This window comes from Gymnoscopelus microlampas (assembly GCF_963454915.1).
Source record: "Gymnoscopelus microlampas genome assembly, chromosome: 19".
Classification (NCBI taxonomy): domain Eukaryota; kingdom Metazoa; phylum Chordata; class Actinopteri; order Myctophiformes; family Myctophidae; genus Gymnoscopelus; species Gymnoscopelus microlampas.
In genome coordinates, this window is record NC_139956.1 from 20,196,878 (window position 1) to 20,223,785 (window position 26,908).

The 26,908-nt window shown below is 43.9% G+C and overlaps 4 protein-coding genes across 7 annotated transcripts in view; 3 read left to right on the forward strand and 1 right to left on the reverse strand.

Annotated features, from left to right (window-relative positions):
* Positions 1 to 1,000: 1,000 nt before the first annotated feature.
* Positions 1,001 to 2,659, forward strand: LOC311034404 (DNA-directed RNA polymerase III subunit RPC3-like; the record flags this gene model as incomplete). Its single annotated transcript, XM_084042285.1, has 1 exon — positions 1,001 to 2,659. The coding sequence occupies one exon, from the start codon at positions 1,001 to 1,003 to the stop codon at positions 2,657 to 2,659; it is 1,659 nt and encodes a 552-aa protein (XP_083898411.1).
* A 1,558-nt stretch (positions 2,660 to 4,217) lies between these two features.
* On the reverse strand, positions 4,218 to 7,864 carry ccnb1ip1 (cyclin B1 interacting protein 1; the record flags this gene model as incomplete). The annotated part of the gene is made up of 4 exons (XM_084042286.1): positions 4,218 to 4,384; positions 4,792 to 4,960; positions 7,179 to 7,325; positions 7,562 to 7,864. 4 exons carry the CDS (start codon positions 7,862 to 7,864, stop codon positions 4,218 to 4,220), a joined length of 786 nt encoding a protein of 261 aa, XP_083898412.1.
* A 6,451-nt stretch (positions 7,865 to 14,315) lies between these two features.
* LOC311034407 (uncharacterized protein) lies at positions 14,316 to 20,938 on the forward strand (the record flags this gene model as incomplete). The annotated part of the gene is made up of 3 exons (XM_084042288.1): positions 14,316 to 14,394; positions 16,642 to 20,060; positions 20,699 to 20,938. 3 exons carry the CDS (start codon positions 14,316 to 14,318, stop codon positions 20,936 to 20,938), a joined length of 3,738 nt encoding a protein of 1,245 aa, XP_083898414.1.
* A 4,478-nt stretch (positions 20,939 to 25,416) lies between these two features.
* Positions 25,417 to 26,908, forward strand: part of slc7a7 (solute carrier family 7 member 7) — a 15,518-nt gene continuing 14,026 nt past the window's right edge. The window contains exons 1-2 of one of the 4 annotated variants that reach the window (XM_084043526.1): positions 25,417 to 25,657; positions 26,789 to 26,859. The gene's annotated coding sequence lies outside the window, so the exon portion shown is untranslated. The remainder of the gene's footprint in view (positions 25,658 to 26,788; positions 26,860 to 26,908) is intronic. The other 3 variants (XM_084043525.1, XM_084043524.1, XM_084043523.1) reach the window with 3 other exon arrangements.

Sequence of the window (26,908 nt, forward strand, 5' to 3'; positions counted from 1 at the left end):
ATGAAAGCCAAGTGAGAAGCATGAAGAAACCAAACAGTTTATTGGTTAGCACTGATTGTGCCTGTCTTTTTGTGTTGAGTTTTGTGTTTGAGGGTCATCAGTCAATGGGAGACTCACCGGAGATTCCGCCATCAAATTATTGGCAAATTTAGGAATTTGACAAAAACAAAAAAATCAACATTTATTCAAGGCTTCATGGAGTGTGTAATTGATAGAAAATAAGTCTTTTTGGGGGGGAACTACTCCTTTAGGGTGCGCTCCCACCGCACTTTTATTTTACCTCTGGGGCAGAATCTGCCAATGCTTTGTCAATGCAAATGCGTGGATTCCTGGTCTTGCGGATTTTTTCCAAGAATCCACGCATTTGCATTGACAAAGCATTGGCAGATTCTGCCCCAGCGGTAAAATAAAAGTGCGGTGGGAGCGCACCCTTAGGGCGCGCTCCCACCGCACTTTTATGTTACCTCTGGGGCAGAATCTGCCTTTGATGAGCCCCGTATTGATGTTGTCATCAATGTTTGTTTATTGGACATACATACATACATACGGACGGACACAAGGACAAAGTCAGATATAACAGTAGCTTTGTTATACCTTGTTTTAACTAGTTTACAACATTTCAGTGAAAATGGATTGCAAGCTATTATATTTAACTATTGTATGAACACTATGATAACTATAATGTTATCATTTTAAACTATTTCTGGCAGAACTGATGTCATAAGTATATGCCCATATATATTTGGAAATCCGAACTACTCGACGGCGGACACCATACTCCCTCGAGTCGTTGCCGCTGCGCATGCAGAGTTTGAAGTTGGTCGGTCCCATATAGCCACCTGACCATATATGGGCATATATATGTGTATATATGCCCATGTCTCCACCAGAGATGACCACTGTGATGACCACACTGCCCACTTCACACTGGGTGTGATTTTTTATGTGCAGATGAGACGCACGTGCTGTTAAACATTTATTAATTAGATACTACGTAAAGATGACGGCCCAGGAGGTGTGGCTGTGTGGCCTGCTCCTCCAGGAGCACTTTGGGGAGGTGGTGGAGAAGGTGGGCACTCACCTGCTGAGGAACGGAGCACAGAGCCTCCAGAACATCGTTCATGAGACGACCGGAACCCCTCTTGACCTGTTGAAGAAGTCTCTGTGCGTGCTGATGCAGCACGGTACGTGCAGCTTCAGCACGGGCCGCAGGGGTCCCGGGGGTCCGGTGGAGTACCATGCCATCGGAGAGCGCATCCTCCGAATACTGCGCTACCCCCGCTTCATCTACACGGCCAAGACCCTGTACGGCGACACGGGGGAGCTGATCATAGAGGAGCTGCTGCAGAGAGGCCACATGACCATGAGCAGCACCGTGAAGACGGTGGCCGACCGCCTCACGCTCAACATGGAGGAGGGGAAGAGTATGGAATACAGCGAGGTGACCACGGCCTTCTCCAAACTGGTGGAGACACATTTCCTGCAGCGCTGCCCTCCGGTGTCAGAGAAGGAACCTGCAGCCTCCAGTGACTCCTCCAGCACCCCGGGCACCGCTGGTGCTCCCGCTGCTCCAGCTAGCACTGCTCCAGCCGCCCCAGAGAGCTTCCCCGACTGCTACAAGGTTCCCACTGTCAGTGGGGGTAAACGGCGGCGGTCGAGCGATGACGGAGATGAGCAGAGGAACGGGAAGAAGGCCCGGGTGGAGACCGAGACTCATGGAGATGAGGGAATCTACTGGCAGGTGAACTTCGAGCGCTTCCATCTTCACTTCAGAGATCAGGCTATCATCAGCTCTGTGGCCAGCAAGTTGGACCAGACCAGCAGTGAAATCGTCAGAACCATGTTGAGAATGAGTGAAGTCACCACCCCGCCCACCGCCGCCGGCACACAGGCTCTCTCAGCCAATGAGATCTTCCATTCCCTGCCGTCAAACTGCAGCATCAGCAGACCCATCCTGGACCAGTACCTCACGCTGCTGGTGGACGACCCAATGGAGTTTGTGGGGAAGTCAGGTGACAGTGGAGGAGGAATGTACGTTGTCAACCTTCACAGAGCACTGGCCAACCTGGCCAGAGCAACACTGGAGTCAGCTGTACAGGAGAGGTTTGGTACAAGATCTGTGCGAATCTTCCGTCTTTTGCTATCGAAACGTCACCTGGAGCAGAAGCAGGTGGAAGACTTTGCGATGATTCCGGCGAAGGAGGCCAAAGACATGTTGTACACGCTGCTGTCTGAAAACCTGGTCCAACTGCAGGAGATTCCCAAGACGCCAGACCACGCCCCCTCTCGAACCGTCTACCTGTACACTGTCAACCAGCTGTCTACTGCCAGGATGCTGCTGCAACACTGTTACAAGACGGTGGCCAACCTCATAGATCGACGGCTGTTTGAAACCAAAAAGAACAAGCGTCTGCTGGAGAAGTCTCAGCGAATTGAGGCCATCCTGGCATCTCTGCAGGCTAGCGGGTCGAACGATGAACAGTTGCAGGAGGTGAAGGAAATGATCACAGTACCAGAGGAACAACAGCTGGAAGCTCTGAGACATCACATTAACAAGTTGGATTCAACAGAAATCCAGGTAGATGAAACCATTTTCCTACTGGAGTCCTACGTCAACTCTACAACTACAGCTGAGCGACGACATCACATCACACGATAAAACTAGCTCAATAAAGAACCTCTCACTCCGCTATACAGCTCCGAGATGAGGTTCTATGTCGTTCTCATCCAGGATCGGTGGAACGTCCGCCAAGGCTCCGCTGTTTACCCTTTTGTATACGTCGTATCCCAAAACTAATGGTAGATTCCAAACCGCACGGATGTTTAAGGTTTGGCCATGTTTCCCATTGTAGCCAAACCGGGAGCAGTACTGGCAGCGGACGTAGGGGGGTTTTCCGGGTTGAATGGGAAACATGGCCACAGGCTGACTAAATAAGCGATTTAAACGGGTAGTTTAGCTGCCGACCTAAAATATTATGCCGCCAACCAAACCTTAAACATCCGTGCGGTTTGGAATCTACCATTAGTTTTGGGATACGACGTATACAAAAGGGTAAACAGCGGAGCCTTGGCGGACGTTCCACCGATCCTGGATGAGAACGACATAGAACCTCATCTCGGAGCTGTATAGTGGAGTGAGAGGTTCTTTATGGAGCTAACGAAAAACATATAGTCCTCAACTCCCAGCCCGTCTGCCTGCTAAGAAAACACAACAACAACACAACTACAACTGTACTTAAATATGACACCTGTTAAAGTGCATTGAAGCACGAAGCATTGGAAAGGCTTGTTCTTTAGTTTTTCTGATTGGGTCATTATTTTGTGTGTAGCCTACAGTAGACAGAGACATTTTGTGCATTTCCCTGTTAAAGGATGGAGATCTATTGTGCATGCTAACACTATTGGTGCAGCAGCAAAGCTCGACCAATCAAGCCTATGGGTTGGGTCTGCAAAAACGTAAGGGGAAGCCGAAGCCTCCCACACACATAGAGATTCAGTGCATCCTCCACATGCACTGTGTTTTTTTGGTTCTGGACAATTGCTGGTCTGACCAAATTCCCATACGCCATCCCCGGGTCGTTGGTGACACACACGCCAAGTTTGTCGATCAGTCGGACAGTGCCCAAGTTAAGCCTGGGACAGACAGACACTCATTTCTGTAATTTATCTACGGTTAAATATTAAAGTAATGTTTATTGATTGTATTTGTTCATACAGAGTTTGGATGAGTTTACCAAGGTGGAATTCTTCCACTCGTGACATCACAAAACCACTAAACTGCATGATTACTGAATGTTGGGGACAGGGTGGATTTAACTGTTCAAACACTGATTTTCATAATGAATATAATAACATATTTATTGACAGGCACTATTTTTTCCACAATATTTGAATTCCAGCATTTATAATTATCTGTTGCCCTTTTATTAAGTGTTTGGTTTGTTGGTGTTAGATATAGCACAGTAAAATGTAGTACCGTATTTGCTTGAAATGTTTTTGAGTAAGAGTATGACTTTTTTTATCCATCCTCTATGGAATGAGAATATTCACGATTAATTGCAAAATATTTTTTAATTCATTTTTACTTACATGAAATGTATGCCCATTTTAGACAGTTTCAACACTACAAACAAAAACAGCTGTTGCATATAATGAACTTATAATATTGTGTGATATTCACTATCAAAGACTAGTAGCCAATGACATCTCGGCCTCACTCATTGCTTCTTCAGGAAGGGACGTCCTCTGTGTCTGGGAGGGGAACTAAACTGGAAGAAGGTCTTGTTTGCATCTGGGTCCAGGCAAGAAAATAGTCTGCTCTCACCTTGGGGGCCTATGGACAGGAACTGGGGGCTTGCCTGGGGAGACGCCTGTTGGACAAACCCTGGGAGAGACATGGGAATTAGAAAGATGTCCGTCAACAAGGGGAATTCACTTGCTGTACATTGCCAGTCAGCTATTTACTCACAATATTCTGTCCTGGTGACTTGGCACTTCTAAAGATAATTCCTTCTGTTTGGGCATTCTTTGTGCTATTTACGATATTCTTTACACACTTCCTGCTGATAATGTGTCGGTGCCAGTCCCAATGTTAATCTCAGTAGGTAGATAGATCCTAAAAATGTATACATACCGTTCGTCTGATTAATCTTTTTCTGTGAAAGGATAACTAATCTGTTCTGTCAACGGAAAGATGGGTGACCAATGTTAAATATAACTCAATGTAGTCTCATACACTATACACCAGTATGAGAGTTCAAGCTCAGATTTGAAAGCACCCTGCCTGCTCACCAGTGTTGAACTGCTCTTTTGGAGGTGGTGGTGGCCCTCTTTCCCCCACCCCAACCATGCTGCGTAGTCTCAAGGAGTCATAGAGCCCCTGGAGTTTCTGGTACTGTCGGTTTCTCTCCATCAGTCTCTCCGACACCTCGCTGTACTTCCTCTTGTACTCCTCCATCATCTGAGTGGTTATGATGAAACAAGTAGGCAGAGCAAGAAGAAATGCATTTGTCAAATGGCAACAGAGGAGAATGTTGTAATACGTGTCAAACATGTGAGAATGGCTTGACTTTTACTTTGTTGCACAATTGTCGCTCAACAAAAATTCCAGGTTTCCCTTGAGCAACCACTGTGCCACGAAGTAGAAACTGGCCCAACACTACCCAATTTAAATTCTTAAAAAGCACTTCATAGAACAGAATACATGTAATCAAGCCAAGTACTACAATTGACCGGCTTTTACCAGCCTTGTCTATCAACTACCCTTCACCACTTACACACTTATTTAACTGAGCACAAAATGTGGATGTTTCGCAGATGGTACATTATATCGCTGCCATCTCTGTTACTGTATGTTAGATTATGGCAATTATCTAAAATAATTGTCTCCGCCAGAGGTGGAGAGTATGTTTTCGTTCTTGTCCTTCCGTGTGTCCATCCGTCTCAGCCAAGCTAACATTGGTCAAGCTTCACGTGACACGTGACAATATGTTGTCACCTATGCTTTTGATTGGCTAGCGGGACGCATGACGAAATAGAAACCTATAAATAGGTGCGTCACTTCAAAAAATAATTTATATTTTTTGAAGTGAGCTTCCATCAGCCAAGCTAACATCGGTCAAGTGACACGTGACAATATCTAATATAAATAGGTAAGACAGGATTAATCAGGAACAGTACTGGCGGAGACCTGTGCTCCGAGGAGCACATTTTCTAGTTATTAGATATTTTTCTCTCTTATGCCCCTTTACACAGCCTGTTCAATGTGGGAATGTTGCCCCACATGCCACCTTACTGTTCTGTATAATAGGTAAGGACACGGAATGGAGGGGCATTGTTGTGCTTACAGTAGCAACAACAGAATCAGTTACCCTAAATCAGTGGTTATCATACACACAGGGACCTCCAGGGCTCCTTGGGGGGGTTCCAGGGGGTCCCCAGCAAAATGTGTTAATATAGCAGTTTAACCCCTTTAACCTTATATACATTGGCCATTTGATAATAGCCAATCTACACGCTCACAATTTGTAAGCTTGTAGATCTGCTACTTTCACAAAAATCTCGAAAATATTTGAAAGATTTTGGGAAAATAATTACAACAAAATCAGGGTCCTTGGCGCAAAATATTATCCACGGCCAAATACATATTCCTTGAAATGAAAATGTTTGAGAACCACTGCCCTAAATATTTAGGCCATGTCTAAATAAATGAAAATACAAGTTTTTTTGTGAAATATATCTGTAGGCTACTGTAGAACATTTTTTTATTCTACCGACAGCTGTCATCTCAAGTTGTGTGTGCGCTAGTCTTGCGTTCCCAGACTATTGCCTCCCATAATTTTCAAATGTTTCCGGTCATACAGTCTGGGACTCGGAAGCTCTGATCATGATTAAAATATAAAGCGGATGTGAAGCCTCCTCCCCACTTCCGTTTCGTCTTTACAGTCGCGCAAATGTATCCTAATATGAATCAAAATCATCTAAGTATATATAGCTTGCTGCTTAGCAGAAATAGAAATTAAAAAATAAAATGTAAAGATATTTTAAAATATATTTTCGTGAACGGATGTGCCAGCTTCCTCTCTTGGATTTCGGTAGGTGTATTTCCAGACTCTATATAGCATCCGGAGATTGTGGAATAGTTGTGGCTACGCGAGACTATGTGTGCGCTGCATGTGTGTGAGGAAGGGAGAGTGATTGAGAGATAGAGCAAGTGAGAGAAAGGGAGAGAGTTACATTATGTTATAAAAGTTTTGTGTGTAAGATATAGTTGTAAATGTATAGAATCCACCAACAGCTGTCAAACAGCATAATGATGCTGACAATGTTGTGCACGTCTCTGATTTCAGAATGCTAGAATGCCTTGTAGAAGCACACAAGGGGGTGGATTTGTTTGGTGTGTAAAAAGCCAAGTCGGCATGCTCTTTGTTATGGCACCATTGCGGGATCTCTGTATAAAAGTGGCTTTTGATTACGTGTCAAAATTCTTTACAATAGAATCTCTACAAGATTGTGTGTGATAAAGAAATTGTGTTAATCCACTTAACACTATTCCTTTATCATGCATGGTCTTGTAGAGATCCTATTGTAAAGGATTTTTTAAAGGTTGTTTTATTTCACTTAAAATATTTAAAATAAACCCCCTTGGGATTTACTGATCCTGAGAACGATTTGTCTACCTTCTTCAATGAAGCGACTTCCCCCCTAATGGCATTGAGCTCCAGTTCTCTGGTCTGGTTCTGCTGGGTCAAGACCTTCTCCATTTGCTTCACCTGAGTTTCAGCCCGTGACAGACTGTACTCTTGATACATACGCTCCTGGTGGACCTGTATACTCATGGAAGGAACCAGGTGTGACATTGAGGGAGGGAACACCTCACTGAAATACTAGCATAACTTTACACCAGAGCTACCAAAACATGCTGTACTGGACATGGATTAATTATTATTTTGGTGTTGAATTTAGTGTGATTTCTGATTCATCTCTTTCAAATTGAAAACATTACTTGCAGAATTAGTACATACATCAAATTACACAACAGACAGGGAAATACAAATTGGACCTGATAGCTCCAGAAGGCCAGAGCCCGGGCACTTATATCCAGAACGATTTCTGGCCGCAGACCTGCCAGCACCATTGCCTTGTACTCTTCAGAGGGTGACAACTCTGTCCTGACAATGTCAAATTTCCCAGAGAGGGTGGAGGAACATGCCGGGCAGATGGCAGGGGACCGGCTGAGCTCGCCGGATCCGTGCTGGTCACAGAAGACGTGGGAGCACGCTGTCACCCAGGCAAAGCCATACAACTTGGCCCGGCACTTAGGGAAGTTGCAGAGTAGTGTGTCATCGCAGAGAGACATGGCCATATCTGCACAAAGAAACATTTCAGTACATAACTGCCCTGATAAATGTCAAGCCTTATATTGTAGTTGTTAAATGACATTGGTCCTCATGCTCATTATAAGATGGCACCATTTCTCTCTACTCGCTCTGTGTCTCAGAGGAGGGCTGTTGACAGTTCACAAACCTGCCTGCCTATCATTAGTAGGCAGGTTTTGTCATTTCAGACAAGATTTCAAACTTTTTTTTTCAAATGAATGCAAGAGCGATCTATTTTTGCATGCTAACTTTCCAGGAAGAGAAAGGGTGTAGTTTCTATCAGCTTGGGTGGCCAGATTTCTGAAATGTCCATAGCCCACCAATGATGCAGATTGATTAGATTAGAAACTGTGCCAAAGGTGAAGTGTACCTTTTCCATTATGTGAAATGACAATTCAAGAAAACACAGCTCAAATTCCATTGGAAGTGGCCTTAAAGTGCTTTCAGTGCTGTAAAGTAACTAAGTACATTTACTCAAGTACTGTACTTAAGTACAATTTTGAGGTATTTTTTACTTTACTGGAGTTTTTCAAATTTTTACTTCTACTCCACTATTGAATTTTATTATTACAAAACATGCATTACCCACTTCAGCCCTATATACATTTCGGCCATTTGAAAATAGCAGATCTACAAGCTCACAATGCCTGGCCAGGCATTGTGAGCTTGTAGATCTGCTATTTTCAAAAGATTGTTTTTCAAGTACATTTTGATGCCAATACTTTTGTACTTTTACCCAAATACATTTTGAATTCCGGACTTTTACTTGTAACAGAGTATTTATACATCAGAGTATTGATACTTTTACTTAAGTAAGAAATGTTAGTACTTTTTCCACTGGCAGGGGGTAAACAATCATAATGTGCTTAAAACTAAATGTATAGGCCTAGTCAAAACAGCAAACATGAGTATTTCCTTGTTTCAAACACCAGCAGTTCAATGAATTCTTACCCTATAAATAATAATTTGAGAAATCAAACTATATGGCATTAAAACGTGTTTGTTGTATGTTGTTGATAAATATCTAGGAGGCTATGCCTCTCTATGCTATGCCTACGTTTTGCTGCCCTCATTGGGCTAAGGTTAGCACTGCAGCTAACTTTAACGGCAGCGTCACACGCATATTTGGTAATTAAATTGGGATAATAAGTGACCTTTCATCATGACATAAAATGATCAGATATGTTTGTGTAAATACTTACAGCCTACTTAACCAGTTTCTGCTGCTAGTACGGTCTTTATAGCTCAATGTAGCCTACTACTACTAGGCCGCTGCGGACAAGTCTTTATTTTGTAGCTCGCGCTGTGGTAGTGGTGGAGTAACGTAGACTTTAAGTCAGTGGTTCACTGGTTCTCAAACTTTTTCATGTCAAGGACCCTCAAATTGACACTTATTAGCCCGCGCGGACCCCCATTTGTAAAGATAAGCCAGGGACCCCATAAGAGAAGATTTTTACGGCTCTAGCAGTGATTCTCAATCATTGTAATTTAAGGACCCCCCCAGTTGACGTCCAATAGGCTACAGACCCCCATTTAAAGACGCACTGAAGTTATTTTGAAGGTTCAGCCTGAAACGTCGGCTCAACGACTCTAAACCAATCAGAAGGTCCCATCCCTTCAGGCTATGGGACGTTGGATCTCAATCACTTCAGCCGTGTGCAACTGCAACACGGCTAGTGTTTGTTTACAAGTGAGAGAGAGACGGCCAGTGACGCACGTTTGCTACTACCTGGCTTATTTCTAACCTATAATGTTTTCAGATACATATTTTAGTGTGCAGATGAAGTTTAAAATGAGTAATACACTCATCTTCAATGAGATTGAAAACGGAGTATCTCTGTAATTAAAATCAGCTGTGTTTGAAGAACGTGCAGCTATGGGAATCAAACAGGTGCATGTAATCAAGATTCATTTATTTTCATGAAGGCTGCGTTATGTCATCACGCAGCACGTTTTCGATTACAGGAAGTAATTAAGATTAGCTTTTTAGGGACTTTAGATGTAAAAATACACAAAAATGTTTTTTTTTCTCTTTTTTTTGGCATCTACTGTTAGGTATGCCCATATGACCACGGATATGCTCTAAAAGTGTGAAAAACATATTTTTCATTTCACTACACCTTTAATGGCATTTCTATCTCTGGGACCCCAATTCATATTGTAAATCAATGTTAATTTAACTCTGATAGTGTACAAATGCAACCAAATGGACCCGTTAGGGTACATTTGGTGCCATTTGTACACTCTCAGTTACAGACCCATAAGGGTCCATTTGGTTCCTATAAATCATTTAGCTGGGGACCCCCTGGTATCCCCTCAAGTACCCCTGGGGGTCCCCGGACCCCACTTTGAGAACCAATGCTTTAAGGAAAATTTGTAGATATTTTTTTTTACTTTACTGGAGTAGGCTACTTCCAATTTTCAATAATTGTACTTCTACTCTACATCTCACAGGCAAATATTGTACTTTTACTCATTTGAAAACTTTAGTAACTAGTTAGGCTACTTTGTAAAAAACACTTCTTCAGATACTTTAGCAATAGCCGATCTACAAGCTCACAAAAGTAATGCATTGTGAGCTTGTAGATCTGCTATTTCAAAGGATTTGTTATACATTTGAAAACTTGTGAAATGGGACCTCTGCATAATTAGTACTTTAAAGTGGTACTGTCACTCCCTTCGTCAAGAACGAGTCAGTTGTTTCGGTTTACAGAGTTTATTAAAACCCGTCAAAACTGTGAGAAAGAAAAGGTAATAATCAGCATAAAGAATAACAGAATACAACGTGACAAAAAAGGTAAAAAGGAAAATTACAGCAAATTAAATCACCTTTCTGGCTGCACTGAGAAACAAAGGGAAGTGAATGAGTCCAGGGATCCAACATAGCACAAAACGTGAACAAACTGAAACCAAACAAATAAACAACCCATCAATGAAACTCATAACATTTGCAAAAAGGGAACTTAACAGTCTATCAATATAAGACAAAGTTGCAGTTTTAAACACACCTTGTTTAGCTCACCATGCTGCACACAAACATTTCATGCCTCCGCTCTGGAGGACATGACTAGAGTGAGATGAAATTCATGGCCATGGCCGGTTGCCATATAAGTCGGCTGACGCCGTAAACAGGTAGGTGTTGCCAGAACCTTGCCTCAACCAAGTAAACTCAGCCTCAAAATAATCCCTCTTGACAGTAAATATGTTGCGGCAGCCAAAGGTACTCTTTTGGTACTTTAAGTATACTTTTGTACTTTTACTCAAGTTAATGTTGAATACTGTAGCCTACTTCTAACAGACTATTTCTACAATAGGGTATTGACACTTTATGATACTGTTGAGTCAAACATGTGAGTAGCCTACTTCTTGGTAGAAGGCCTAATGAAAAAGCCTACGTCTGGTTTTTCACCTGACTGGTTCATTAATAACAGGACCTAGCCCCTTTCGGGACCCTGTTTACCTTTTTTGTATTTGGGAAGACGGTAACCAGGGTCCCTTGACGCTCAAAGCACTCTCTCTCATATTCGCGGGTACCACTGTCTCGTCTCGGGCTAATAGCTCGTCGCTTGGAAGTTGCAGAGATTTCTCAAAGGTACCAACAAGAGCAATACTAAACCGCGCGTAATCTGCATTAATGCGCTCGGATCGGCGCTGCCGTTTAACATTTTTAATCATTTAGTAAAGCTAAATTTCCTCTCTCACACAATGCTCCACTTCCCATGTCCCGCCTCCCCGCGGTGACTGACAAGCTGCGCGTCCTACGCATACCTCTATGGTCCTACGGTACTGCCTCTGATTGGCGAGCTCCTACATGCTTGCATGACAATCACACCGCGGGGAGGCGGGACATGGGAAGTGGAGCATTGTGTGAGAGAGGAAATTTAGCTTTACTAAATGATTAAAAATGTTAAACGGCAGCGCCGATCCGAGCGCATTAATGCAGATTACGCGCGGTTTAGTATTGCTCTTGTTGGTACCTTTGAGAAATCTCTGCAACTTCCAAGCGACGAGCTATTAGCCCGAGACGAGACAGTGGTACCCGCGAATATGAGAGAGAGTGCTTTGAGCGTCAAGGGACCCTGGTTACCGTCTTCCCAAATACAAAAAAGGTAAACAGGGTCCCGAAAGGGGCTAAACAGGACCCTGTAATGGCTATGGCATATTGTTAAACTATTAAAGTTAACAGATTGCCACTTAAAACTCTTTCAAAAGGGAAATGTTCTAAATCAGTGGTTCCCAAACTTTTTAGCTCAAGACCCAAAAGAGAATTTGTTTTGAATTAATTTCATTTTTATACATTTTTGGGAATGTTTTGTCAATAATAATGATTAAAACAAAATGTAGGAAACAAAATAAGGGATAAAAATGTGTCCACGACCCACTAATGGGTCCCGACCCAGTGTTTGGGACAGTTTTCTAAATCTTCCTGGAATTCGATCAACACCTAGCATATGTCCAGGTGTCGTTCTCTAATAAGCTTGAATCGGGTGTTAGAGAATAGAGAGACATTTCGCCCTCAGGGTATGGCAATTATTCCCTTCAAATCAAGGGCTCCTAGTGTTTTCTCATACGGGACATATAATGTGAGACACCTACTTATTATGGTCTTTCCCTCCCCTATGCCTCCCTCCCTCTCTCTCTTTTATCCATTTCTCCACGTGGTACAGGAGTAAAGGCTGGGGGGTGACAGTGTTGCCAGCATATGCGAGAGAAACCAGCCCTAAAGAAGCGAGCCCTTCGCCCTTTAAACATATACATACATTGGCTATTTGAAAATAGCTGGTAGATCTGCTATTCTAAAATAAAAACCTTGATTTTTTTTTTTAAATGCATATTTTTGAAACTTTTTTTTTGTCTTTTTGTCTTGTATGGCGGTCCCATATTTTCAGATGGGGGTCCGAAGACAAATACATATTAATTTGGGGGTCTTTGACTTGAAAATGTTTGAGAACCACTGGTTAAAATAATTTAAAAATGTGGAAACAAGCCCAAATAAGCAACTAAAAACCGCAACCCGCAACTACAACTTTACAAGCAACTTTACAGAAAAACAAGCCCCAATTCGCTTATAATAAGCGGACATGGCAACACTGGGGGGTGAAAGAGGGGCATTGTGTGCTGTGCAGCAGTGGATCCGGGGGTTCATATTGAGAGAGGGGAGATGCTCACTCAACTGTGTCCAGCACGCCATTGTCGCAGATTCCCATCTATTCTCTCCCTTTTAAATAGAGCTCCATAGCAGTGGAAGGTGGGGTGGGGTGGGGAGTAGAATACATGAAATACATGCATGCATGTGGAATGGCTGTGTGTGTGATGTGCCCTCACTCACCAGTCTCTGGATAATTAGCACTATTTAAATCAAAGCATTAAAATAAGCTCAGTGAAGCTGTGAAGGCCGCTGTTGCTATACTGTTCACTGACAAAGTAGTAGGCCTGTGTGACCAGGTTATTAGGCTACCATAAAATAGTCTACAACTCCTGAAATGGCGATTTATTAGGCTATGGTAGCCTGCCATAGCCTAATAAATCGATGGACTTCAACTCAAATAGACCATTTCAGTTTTAGGCTATTTTATGTGTAGTATTATTATTATTTGACCTGGGTTACCTTACCTGCATGTGATGGCTCACCTGCTAGGTAATTGTTTTATAGGCTTAAGTGGAACCTATACAAAGACAAACAAATTGTTACTCGGATATGAATTAAAAGCCAAGCGTTTTAGACTTTCATGAGCAAGTATTTAAAACTATAGGCTATATAGTTTTATGTAGCTGACCAAAATTGGTTTGACATGATGATGATACTGTCACATTTTAGGCTGTATTGAAAGTGTATGGTTCCAGAGTGGTGGTGTAGTGTGAAGCTAAAGAAATAAGCGGAGGAGAGCGAGAGAGAGAACCCGAGAGCCTGTGTGTTACACGCCATTGAAATGCAAATATCATTGAAGAACAAGGAGTGGTTGTGTGTGTGTGTGTGTGTGTGTGTGTGTGTGTGTGTGTGTGTGTGTGTGTGTGTGTGCGCGCGCGTGCGTGCGTGTGTGTGTGTGTGTGTGTGTGTGTATGTGTGTGTGTGTGTGTAAGCAGTCTGAGAGGAGGGGCGCAAACAGGACAAGTTTTTTGGGGGAGAAGAGACTTTAGAAAACAGCCACACACACACACACACACACGTCCTGACGGCGGCTTCATATGACACGGTGCCGACAGACCTATACGGATTATTACCATACCTTTAAATAACCCTCCTGTTTCTAACACAGAAATCACTTTGAAGAATTTCAATGTTTTAGTGTTTTTCTCTTCCTAAACAGGCTACCTTGCTAGTTTTGTTGGCCTTTGACTTGTGGATGGTAGTAAAGTAGGCTACAGACAACGACCCTCCCAGTGCCATTGAATCTACTACTACTGATGCCCCCCTCTCTCTCTGTGTCCTCGTGAATCATGTCACGCCGGAAGCAGAAACGACCCCAGCAACTCGTTAATAATGCGGACCCGGGGGGCACACGGCTTCTATCTAACGGTGAGAAAAGTCTAAATCTATTTATTCATTTTTTAAAAACTCATTTGTTTATTGATTGATTGATTGGTTGATTGATTGATTACTTTATTAGACAGAAATGCAAACAGCACAAGTACAGTCATGCACAAGGATCACACAAAAAAAAGTCCAGTGGACTTGTTTCCATTGAGGTCCTGTATTCATCAACAATTTATGTTTATTTGTTCTAAATGGATCCCTGAATATTGTGGGACCACTTGGATGAGGACGCAACAGTTCTGCAGCACAAGGTCGTCAGAAAATTGTGTGATTATGGAATTGCTAGGCTTGCAAATCATCCTCAGATTCCTCACAAAACCCACATTTATGTTGTGCATTGGCATAATAAGTGTATCGCCGTACCAGGTGTCGATTTTTTATTTTTTTTATTTAGTAAAAATAAAATAGTTGGGATAACATTTATTTTAGTCACTATAGTCTCACTAACCTGATTTAATACACTTAAAGTTTGTATAGTTTAAGTTTGAAAAAGTTTGTCAGCTCTAGAAACTCATCATGCTTAGTCACTTGTTGTAATGGCCCCATAAATAATGGTGGATTCAATTCATTCAACTTCATTGTCCCATCAAACAATTACAGGTGTAGAAGAGTGGGTGAAATCAGTTTTTGTGCAAGCTCTCAACATTAGCTACAGTTACAAGGAAGAATTAGGATAGAGACAGAAATAAGAAATTTGGAACAAAGAACAAGTTAAAAAATAACAGGAAGGCACAGTGAAATATGAAATGTTCCATATAGCCTACCTGTACATATGGTAAAAAACAGCAATGGATGGATAGCAATATGGAAGGCAGAAATGCTTCTTGTGCAGGTGGGAGACATATCTAGCAGATTGTTGCCAGTAAACTTGTCTCTCTGATTTGAATGGAGTGGGATTACTATCACAACTGTGGCCATTTTCCTGTGCTGTTAGACCTCTAGTCTAGGACACCAACAGGCTACCCATTGCTGTCTGCTGGAGGTCTTTCATTAGTGTGTAGAACACTCTCCTATTTGTTAACAATAAGGTGCATGGGCGGGGGGAAGGGAGTGTTTTTGGTAAAGATTAATATTCTACCCCTCTATTCTCTTCTCTCTCTCCCTCTCCATGCTTTTCTTCCTTGTGTTTTCCTCCTTCCCCCATTTTCTACCCTCTCAATAGTTTTGTCCCCTCTCCCTCTTTCTCACCCTAGTCCTATTGACTGTATCCTACACGGTTGGGGGTTTAGATGAAGAAGAAAAAAAGATTCAGGAGGGGAGAGAGAATGCACACTTCAACTGTGTGGCAGTAGGCTGGCTTAACGCTGCGCTGCTTTAAACTTTAGGCACTTGCACCTAACAATCTCGGCAGGTAGACTTCCACAAAGGAAAGTGGAAGTTTGCCTGGGAAACTATTTTTGTATGCCCTGTGGGGCTGGGTCTATTGAAGAGGACCAGAGAAGGAATTTCAGTGAGGTACAGTCATTCATTCCATCACTATATCTCTCCAGGAGGGAATAGTTAGTTTGTCTCTCTATTGTTGCTACCCTCCCCCCTTGGTTTTTCTTTTTTAGTCTTTCTCACTCTGTGCTCAAGATTCTGAAAGAATTTGACCCCTGAGCTGAAAAGGTCAGATCAGTTGACCAATCAGAGTGCCCGGACAGTGCCCAGAACCCTTAGCATGGCCTGACCCTTGACCTCCACTGTGACGTAAGGGGGGAAGGGTGAATAGGGAGATGAAAGACGTAACTGCTGCAGGGAGGGGGTGGGTTAAGAGGGGTTATGGGTTGTCTTGGTGATGTCTATTGTCCTCTAAAATGTGTTGTCATAGCAGCAAGGTGGTCTGTAAGCTTTTTTGTGTGTGCAAGACGTTTGAGGAGTTTTGCTGTGGTGCGCACAGATTGAGACAAGACATTACAAAGACATAAAGGAGTTTCTCTGTGTTGTTTGTTTGCGTATATTCGAGGCAATTTCCTGTTAGGACTTCTTTTTGAAGTTTGAAGTAGACTCTTTTGGCATGCATTCAAATTTGTAAAGATAAATAAACATTGAATCATTGAACAATGTGAATGTTTTAATTACATTTTTTTTTAAAAGTTTTATTCCGGCAGATACTGTAGATACTGTATGTGCAGGCAGTTATTGCAGGGTGGTGTATTGCACAATCTGATGGATAAATATATAATTTATTTTACATGAATCAAGTGTTATAAAATATAAAGCTCTTGGTCTCTTTCTTTCTATACATAGATGACCACCTGGCCGTGAAGTCACCCTCCACATCGCTTGGTTCAGAGCTGACCTCATCAGGTTCCTCCTCCTCATCCCCCACCTCTCTCCAGGACTGCCAGCCGCCACTGGCCCCTCGCCCATCCCCCGGTGGGCTCCACGCGCCCTCTTTGCCCATTGAAAGTTCGCCTCCTCCCCACTGGCCAAACCACATTGTCTCTTACACCACCTCGCTCCCCAACACCCACTCTTCCCTCTCCCCAGACTTCCCTCACCCTTCTCTCTCATCCCAGACCCACTCGCCTCCTCCGTTGGGTCAGACCTCTGGCTCCCACACCCTGTCCCATCAAGGCCTCTCTCACTCCACCATGAGCTCCCCGCAGATGGGTTGCTCTGCTACCACCACTGCCTCCACCTCTTCGTCCTCATCTTCCTCCTCTTCCCAGTGTGCACCGCCCCACCGTGACAGCTCCAGCCCCAGCCTGGGTCAGCGGCAGGTCCCTAGCCCTCCAGGGCAACGGGGCCAAATCCAGGTGCCTCCAACCCTGGCCGTGCTCTTGGAGGAGCTGAGGCTATTACAGCAGAGGCAGATCCACCAGATGCAAATGACAGAGGAGATCTGCAGGCATGTGCTACGTCTCGGAGGGGCCGTTTTCGCCCCAGATAATAACTCACAAGCCAGCAGAGTGGAGAGCCGCCAGAAATCAAATGAAGCCGGATCTCCCTCGCCAACACACCCCTCTCCTGCTCCTCCAGCAACCTCAACCTCAACGGCACTCCTTACCAGCCTCCCGTCCTCCCTGTTCCCTCAGTCCTCTGGATCTAAGTCCAGTGTTTCACACATAAATGGAATCAGAGCGACGTCATCTTCTGGCTCTTCATCATTGCCTTCCTCCTCCTCTATATCGTCCTCCATCAGCTCCTCTGTTGCCTCCCTGCACCCCCTCTCCCTGTCGCTGGGCCTGCCGCCTCGTTACCTCCATGAGAAATCCTCTAACACCTCCTCCTCGTTCAGTCACGGCAACGGCATCAGTTTTCCCACACCTCCCCTCCCCGCCTCAAGCCACTCACTGGACTTCCTGCAGCCCAGCTCCTCCCTTGGGTCCGCCTCTTCGTCGGGGCGTCCTCAGCATGCCTGCAGGTTTTGCGGCAAGGTCTTGAGTAGCGACTCGTCCCTTCAGATCCACCTGAGGTCGCACACAGGCGAGAGGCCCTATCAGTGTCCGGTTTGCCTCAGCCGTTTCACCACTAGGGGCAACCTCAAAGCCCACTTCTTACGACATAGGGAACAGAACCCAGAGCTTTCCCTCTCCCTGCTGCCCCCAGCACTTTGTGAGCAGATCCAGGCTAGCTCCGTCCCCGGTGCCGGTCAGAGACGGAGGAAGCGGCGGGCCGAGGATGAGGAGCCATTCAACGGGGTGAAAGGCAGCGTTCCAGGGATGGCAGAGAGCATGGGGTTAGGGTTCCTGTCTGGTGGCTCTGGCCGCCCCTCCCCGTCCTCTCTACCTCTGCCTCCCTCTGTGGACATGGCACTGTTGTCCACTGCACATTCACTGCTGCAGCTTAACCGGGCCTCCGCGGCAGCCGCAGCGGGCACATCTGGTAGTGTACTGCCCTCTTCCTCCACCTCTGCCTCATCTTCCTCATCCATCATCAGCCAGTTCAAAGGAGCGAAGCAGCAGCGCTTTGATGAGAACACGCCTCCTCACTCTGCCCTTCACCCAAGCTCTCAGTACTCCCAGCTGGCCCACCTCCCCAAGATCCTCTTCCCCGGAGGTGCCTCCCCCCACCATCTTGCCCTTCTCCGGCCCCCGGCCCACCCATCTGCCTCCCACCTCACCTCTCATCAGCTGCCCTTCCCCTTTCCCCCATTCCCTAAACTGCCAACCTCCTCTCCTTCCTCTTCCTCTCCCGCCCCCTCCACCCAGACCTCAGACACGTCCAAGTTGCAGCGGTTGGTACAGAAGCTTGAGAAGCGGCCCCATGGAGTGGCCTCCTCTTCCTTTTGCCCGTCCACCTCATTCCAGACCTCAGCTGAGAACACCCACGGGCAGGATCTCACCACCACCACTGCCTACCGCAGGGAGATGTTGGCTGCTCTCGGCCTTAGCCCCAGTGCCACTAATGGGGCACTGTTGAGCAGCCATGGAATCCTCAGTTCCACCACCACAACCACCATCGCTGGCACCTCTACTCTGCCCAACACACTGGCCACAAACCAGTGTGGGGTGTGCCTGCGCGTCCTCAGCTGCCCCAGAGCGCTGCGCTTGCACCAGGCCACACACCTGGGAGAGCGCCCATTCCCCTGCAAGCTGTGTGGCCGTTCTTTCTCCACCAAAGGCAGCCTGAGGGCCCACCTGGCTACCCACCGTGCTCGTCCAGCCAATGCCCGTACCCAGAACTCTTGCCCACTGTGTCCACGCAAGTTTACCAACGCTCTTGTGCTCCAGCACCATATCCGCCTGCACCTCGGAGGGCAGATACCGCCGGAGGATGAAGTGCCTTCTGAAGAACCAGAACACACGAGCCTCACCGATGGAGATATTGACTCGCTGGGCTCTGCATCCAATTCCCAACAAATCCTCCCCCTGGCCTTAACAATGGGCAGCAGTTCTAAACCTCAGATCAGTGTCCTCGACTCAGGGTTCATTTCTAAGCAATCAACAGCTGCCGACCTGATCTCTGTGAAGATGGAGGAATCTGAGGCTTCCATGCCCAGCCTTAGCCCACCCCTGACCCATAATCCCTCCTCAGCGGGAGTGGAGGACCCCCAGCGTCTTGGCGACAACCCCTCATTTCAGGAAAGCCCTGTGAATGGCGCTGCATACCCCAAGGAGGAGACCCAGGCTGACCCGGGCAGCGCCATCTCTTTCAAAGCACCCTCAGCCAGTTCTCACACATCTGTAGTTAGTGGTGAACCAGAGGAAGAAGACGGTCCTCTTTCCCTCTGCGTTTCAAAGCCCAAGGTGGAGAGCGACATGGTACCGAGTGAAGTGGTGGAGAGCAACGTGGTGCCGAGTGAAGTTAGCAATGTTCCCTCCTTGTCTACAGAAAGTCAAGCTAGCTCTACCTCATGCCTCACGTCCGGCCTCACGCCCGGCTCTGAATGTTCTCCAAAGTCTCCCACTGACAACCCCTTACCTGCACTCACACCTCCTGCCAGTCCTAAAGCACTCCCAGAAGCGGAAGAACCCTCTAGCGACATTCCGAAAGAGCCTGAGAAAGACAACGGGATCACCACACCCAGAAAGCCTTTACCAGTCCCCGATTCAGAGCAGGTGAAGGAAGTCCCTGTTGAAGAGCCCCCGCTGGAAAAACCTGTAGAGGATACCCAGCCTCCTCCACCAACCCCAACACCACCTGCCCAGCCTGCTCGCCCTGACAAACCTTACAGCTGTTCCCAATGTGGGAAGGCCTACGCAAGCCGCAGTGGTCTTAAGGTAAGCATACAAGGATTACAGTGGGTACAGTGTTTTTCCTGACTCAGGAAAATATAGTCTATAATCAAGTTGGAATATTTATGATGAAATGAAAAAGATGTCATGTGATAGACAGAGAGACAGACAGGCCTTTATTGATCCTGAGTTGTCATAGCAACTGAAATCGGCATTAAGGATGAAACAAAGATACAGGTAATGTACAGAATAAGTAGTAACACTAGCACAAATAGGATAACATTATAAAAAAGATATAGTATAAGGATGACTTAACATCTGACCTGGCCATATGCGCCTGGGCTGGTCAGGTGTACATAGTTTCTAGGCCATTAGTAGTAGAATATAAAAAGACTGACCAGACATGAATTAATTTCATGTACAATCTATCACAGTAAGATGGGCATATCGTAGTTATGTATGTACAGTATGTACCAAGTATGAACAGTAAAATGGATTACTTTTACAATATTATGCATATACTGTAGATATGTATATATAGGTACGTATATGGATGATAATTAGATAAATAATATTAAATGTACAATCTATCAACAGTAGTATTTAAAGGGTATATAGTATGTACAGATAATCTACAATAATCTTGATCATAAACCAAAGATTTTTGTGACTATCATCAACAGGGCCACATGAAAACGCACCCAGGGACTGCAACCAACGCTGCTCCCAAGGTTCAGTCCAGTGACAATGATAATGTGGATGACTGCAGTTCAAAATCACCCAATAAGAACACTGGACAGCTGGATGAAAAACAAGGATTGGCTAAATCTCCTGAGAAAGGCAATAAGCCTGAGCCTCTACCAATCAGTGCAGGAACAAGTGTGGATGGGGAGAAACTAATGGACACTACAGTCTGCAAATGATGACTGGCTGAATGCCCTGACTCATTTTTTTTTAATGTCCTGACAAGGGAATGTATTACTTTTTAACTAGGATGAGATGTTTTTGTTGTTGTTTTGTTTAAAAAGTATTGATTCTAATTCATGTCTGGTATTAGTCAAAAGGTCTATGTATGTGTGTGTGTGTGTGTGTGTGTGTGTGTGTGTGTGTGTGTGTGTGTGTGTGTGTGACGCAAACACGCGCTTGTGTTTGCGTGTGTGAGTGTGTTACGTGCGTGCATTGTGTGTTAGCGTAACATGTAAATGACTGTGAAAGTAGTGCTTGAGTCAGTTTAGCTATTTTTGTACTTCAAAGAACACGGTGAGGCCTTATGTTATGCACGTCACAGAACTGTCAAGATGAGATGAGATTAAATGTCACACGATGCAGTGTGCACGTCTATTGACAGACATTTCCGAGCACAGATAATGACAAACAGTGCGAGCTGTGAACTGAGATTATTCGATTCAAGAATGATGAGATTACTAGATTTTTACAATATAAATTACATACCAAAACAGGCCTACTTAGTGGTGGCCATTCTTTGTATATATACAATTACATCCTTTTTTATTTTGTATTCTTTTGTTCTTACGTTCTCAATGTGATGCTGCTGAATTCATGTTTCTGATGTATTGAGGTGCACTGTGTCCTCTGCTGCTTGGCTGCCTATGGAAACAGACAACGATGGTGATAATTATGTTATTGTTGATGTTTAATGGACATAACAATGCCGATGATGATGATGAGGGCAATGATTGTTTTAGATTAACAGAGTGAAATCAGTGAACAATTGCGGTACATTTAGCCGTCAGTGTTACGAGCAGCATTTGATGATTGTAACCAGTTAGTATGATCTGCACGGTGTCCTGTTGAACTGTTGTGGAACTTTGAAAAAAAGAAACAAAGAAAGAAAAAACATGGTTCAGCCTCAGCCATTAGTTTTACCCACTAGTGTTTAGTGTTGCTACACAGTACAATCTAGAGTGTCAATTTAACCACATGAACCCTAGCGTCCCTAATATGGGGCAAACATTTGGCAAAAATAGCAGATCTACAAGCTCTCAAAGCATTACGTTGTGAGATTGGTGATCAGCTATTTTACCGAAGAGATTTGGTTTAGGGGGGAAATAGAGGGGGCCTAGTAGTATAGACCCCTGGGGGCCTCCGATCAACTAAGTATATAGTGTTTAGGTGGTTAAATTCAGGGTTTAAAATGAACACTGGATTTTGCTGTGTTTCCCCCCCTCTCTGTCTCTCTCTCTGCCTGTCTGTCTGTCTGTCTGTCTGTCTGTCTGTCTGTCTGTCTCTCTCTCTCTCTCTCTCTCGCTCTCTCTCTCAAAGCACTTGAGAGTTACATTTTCTGCCCCTGCAGGAACTGTCTGCACTCACTACATTCCCACTTACTGTAGCTCGACTATTGTTTTCATACACTTTTATCTTTTAATGTTATTTCTTTGTAGTCGTGATATGACACGTGGTTACTGTGTGATTTCTAAAAGATAAAATAAAACGCCATGTTGATGTGAGGATGACTACCTTTGTGTTGTCTATGTGGATGGGGGTCAGCATCACTGTCTGAATGCACTTAATTCTCATTTGTCTGTGTTAAATATCGTTGTACGGTGGAAATCCAATCCACTGGGTGGAAGTCCAAAACCGTTAATATTATTTTAAAAACGATTTAAAATATTTAGTTAGCCAATCTATAAGCTCACAACGCCTCACATCGCGAGGCGTTGTGAGCTTGTAGATCTGCTATGTTCACTACTTTGGTGTGACACTCTTGTATGATATACATACATGTCACACAAAAGTAGTGAAAATAACTTACGGAAAGAAAACAAAAAAAGTTGAAAAATGGAGATTCAAAGTTTCTGACCAACGATATGCAGTTTGCATGACTCTTTGTCTCTGTTGGTCTGACTATACACTGTTGGTCAGTTTTCTGTTGGTAACGCTCAGTGTGTCTGGATGTGGGCTCTTTTGTCTGGTAGCTGTCTGCTAATTCTGCCTTTTTTGCCTTCAATTTCTTTTCATATGTCTCAGTTCCTCCGTTTTGTGAGTGTGTGCGTGTGTTGTGTGTGAAAGGGATAATCAGAGCCTGTATGAGTGTGATTGAGGGTGCAGCTGTAAAGGGCGCCACCTCCCTCCTCCCTCCACCCTCCTCTCTCTGTCATACTCGCTTTCATACTCACCCTCTTTCATTTTCTCTTTCATTTCTCTCTCTCTCCCTCTCTTTCTGCCCCCCGCCCCCTCCTTGTGTAATGGGCCGACACACAGGAAGCTCTAATCCTCACACAATGCTACCCCTCTTCCCCCCAGAGTGACTGGGAGCAGGACGGAGGGCAATAGGGACCAACCTGGCCCAGCTGTCCCCAAAATGGCCGCCTCTAATCCCTGCCGTAGCCTACTGGGGCGCTCCGGAAACCATGACAACTGGTATCCACGGAGAAGAATGCCCAGGGTAGAGAGTGGTTAGTAGACAAAGGGTCTGAAAGGAGCCATGTGTGAGAAGTTTGTCCACATGCGTTCATGAGCGACAACAGACGTGTCTCAATCAAAGGAGAGGGATGATTTGTGACGTGATGAGTCAGAGTGTGGTGATGATGATGATCGGAGCTCTAACATTGAGAGGAAGGAGGGAGAGGCCACAGGTGTGATGATGATGATGATGATGATGAACATGGATGGCTTTGATCATAGAACATATAAAACACATAATGGCATGTCTATGGATGGACATCAATCAAATGAGCAATGCACACCTAATGGTGTAATCTACGTTATTTGATTAAAATATTTTTACAACTTCCAAAACAATAGTAAGAGAAAGAGACATCAACAAGCAGGAATACACAACATCAAGGAGCAAGGTCCCCAAAATGCATCCCAAAGTAGATTTTGCTCCAGGAATTGCCTGATTTTTATTTAAAAGACGATTTTCAGAAAAAATATTGTTCAATGTATTTATTATTGCTGTCAATAATAATAGTTAATACTACTAATAATAATTATTATAACAATAATAATTATTATTATGCTATAATTAATAATGATAATATCCAGAACCTAATAGATGAATAAATTAATTGTGGTGAGAGTAATTAAATAAGAGTAATAAACAAACAAACAAAAAACGATCAAGTATTATATTGAATTGCTCTCTAGTCTGCATCCACAAGAGGGCGCCATGGTCAATATTTTGGTCATCAGGCAAACTAGTTGCTGGACGAACTATTGTAAACTTAATTTATCTCCTGTAACTAGCTAGTGTAGTACAACATCACAGACCCTTTCAAGGGAAGTGACATTTTTCTTAAAGTTTCCTGTTATGTAAGTATATTAAGTTATCAGTAGGGTAGCCTGACCCCATAACATTCGTTTTCTAGAATGATTAATAAAAACAGGGTAGCTCTAATAGTTTTCCCACGCCGCATCAAAAGCAGATTAGTAGAGGTCAGTGATCAAGGTCACTGGGGCAGGCTATAACTAACCGCGATCACTAGGCTACTTGTACACAGCATAGAGTTATATAAAAACTCAGTTGGTTAGCACCAAATTAGAACTCCTACTGTCCCTTTGATTTATGTCGATGTGACAATGTGGTTCCTTATAAAAGGTGAATAATACCCGGTCCCGCAGGGATTGAGGCGACATAAACGCAATAATTCTTACAGCGAAAGACTGTCAGGGAAGAAAAATAAAGCAATTAAACATTTACCACTCCCCCCGTCTCCTTGGTAGTGGGCCTATGAAAGCAGAAGTTCATCAGCTGATCAGACGTGTGCACCTTTACTGAGTCTCAGGGTAACCGGAACGCTCGCCCCAGAACACGCTCACCCCCATTTGTTTCGCGGACCGCTCGCCCCCAGCGGTTCTTGTATTCTTGTATTTGTTTGACTCGGGATAAGGTTAGGAATACGTTCAGGTTTAGGCATTGTTTTACTGAGGTAAAGTTTAGGAATAAGTTTAGGCTTGGCCATAGTTTTTTTTACTGAGGGTTTGTCACCATTTAACTGAGGTTACGTTTAGGCATAGTTTTACTGAGGTTACGTTTAGGAGTTAGGTTTAGGTATAGTTTTACTGAAATTACGTTTAGGAATAAGGTTAGGTTTAGGCATAGTTTTACTGAAATTACGTTTAGGAAATAAGGTTTAGGTTTAGGCATAGTTTTACTGAAATTACGTTTAGGAATAGGCATAGTTCACTGAGGTTACGTTTAGGAATAAGGTTAGGTTTAGCCATAGTTCACTGAGAGGTTATGTTAAACGTACCACCTGGTAAACGTAATACGTTTAGGAATACCAGGTGGCGACCGTTCCGAGGTCACCGGATTTGCCCCGGGGTGACTGTGCTTTGGGGCGAGCGTTTTGGTGTTCAGTCTCAGCAGTAAACAGTGAGCAGAGCAGAAAGAGGATCTGTGACAGAGGAGGGATCATTCATAAGGCTTCCGCCAGAGGTTATAGTATCCTCTCTACACTCCAGTGGCGTAAGGAGAGAGACAGAGAGGGAGAAATTGGGATAAAAAAAAACATGTGCGGCAACAAGTTGTAGAGGAGATGTAAATAAAGTAGCCTACAGAAAACCCCTTCATGTCAGCGTCGAGGTCATCAGTCGCTGTGCGATCTGGACACACAAGTGAAGAAGACCCCCGTGGACCCCTTTCAGTTTTAAAGCACACCTGGAGAAGGTGAGACGAGGTATCTTATTATTTGACGCTTTTTTAATTTAATTTTCATTTGGTTGATCCCAGTGGTGGAAAGTAACGTAGGCTACTGTATAAGTACAATTTTGAGGTATTTTTTTACTTTACTGGAGTATTTCCAATTTTCAATACCTTTCTACTCCACCTCAGAGGCAAATATTGTACTTTTACCCCACTACAATTTGAAAATAGCAGATCTACAAGTTCACAGTGCGTCCAGATGTGAAGCATTGCGAGCTTGTAGATCTGCTATTTTCAAAAGATTTGAATACATTTGAAAACTTAAAATGGGACATTCTGCATAATGAGTACTTTTACTGGTGTTACTTTAAATACATTTTGATACCAATACTTTTGTACTTTTACTCAAGTACATTTTGAATATTGCAGTATTGATACTTTTACTTAAGTACAAAATGTTAGTACTTTTTCCACCACTGGTTGATCCATAAAGTAGCCATACTGTCCTGGATCCTCACATCCACTGTCACATCCATGTGACAGTTCATTGAGACTGGTAGATTAGAGGTAACCTTATTTTCAGGTGTCAAGCTGAACGGATGTCATGTAAGAGAGAACAATATTAAACAGTATTTGCAAACTCAAGGCTGTTTGGTAAGAAGTCACAGCTTACAGTGTACACTTTTCCTACATGGTAGGCCTATGCTATGTTATATTATGATAATCTATAGCAAAATGTTACTTGTGCCAAATATAGCCTTCTGTTGGCTACTTACTGTATTAGCCTATATTATCTATAGACCAATACCTGTGTATACCCGCGACTATACAATGAGTAGAATTATATCCAGTACGTCTAGTATGAAATGTGAAGGTCTGCATTCAAAATTGAAAGTAGACTAAGTCACATTTATACATCAGATTAGTAAAAGACAAATCTATAAACCAGAGTCAGATACTTTTGATTCACAACTGTCTGATATCTCAATCAGACTTTTACCTGCAATTTTGAGTATGCTACATTTATATGACATACATGCACCTCCAACAAGACACAATTACTTGTGGCGTCTGTCACCGGTTCTGTGGGATGTAATATAACCTTGAGTAAATCAGAATGAATACTTATCAGTCTGTTCTGGACCTTGCTCTCTCCTTCAAACAGCCTCACCTGCATCTGGCACTCTTTCCGATCACGTGCAGAGATGTCTATCTACAGTACTGTCATCTCCCTGTGTAATTACCCCTTCATGAACTCACATGGTTGAACCCCTCTGTCCCTTCC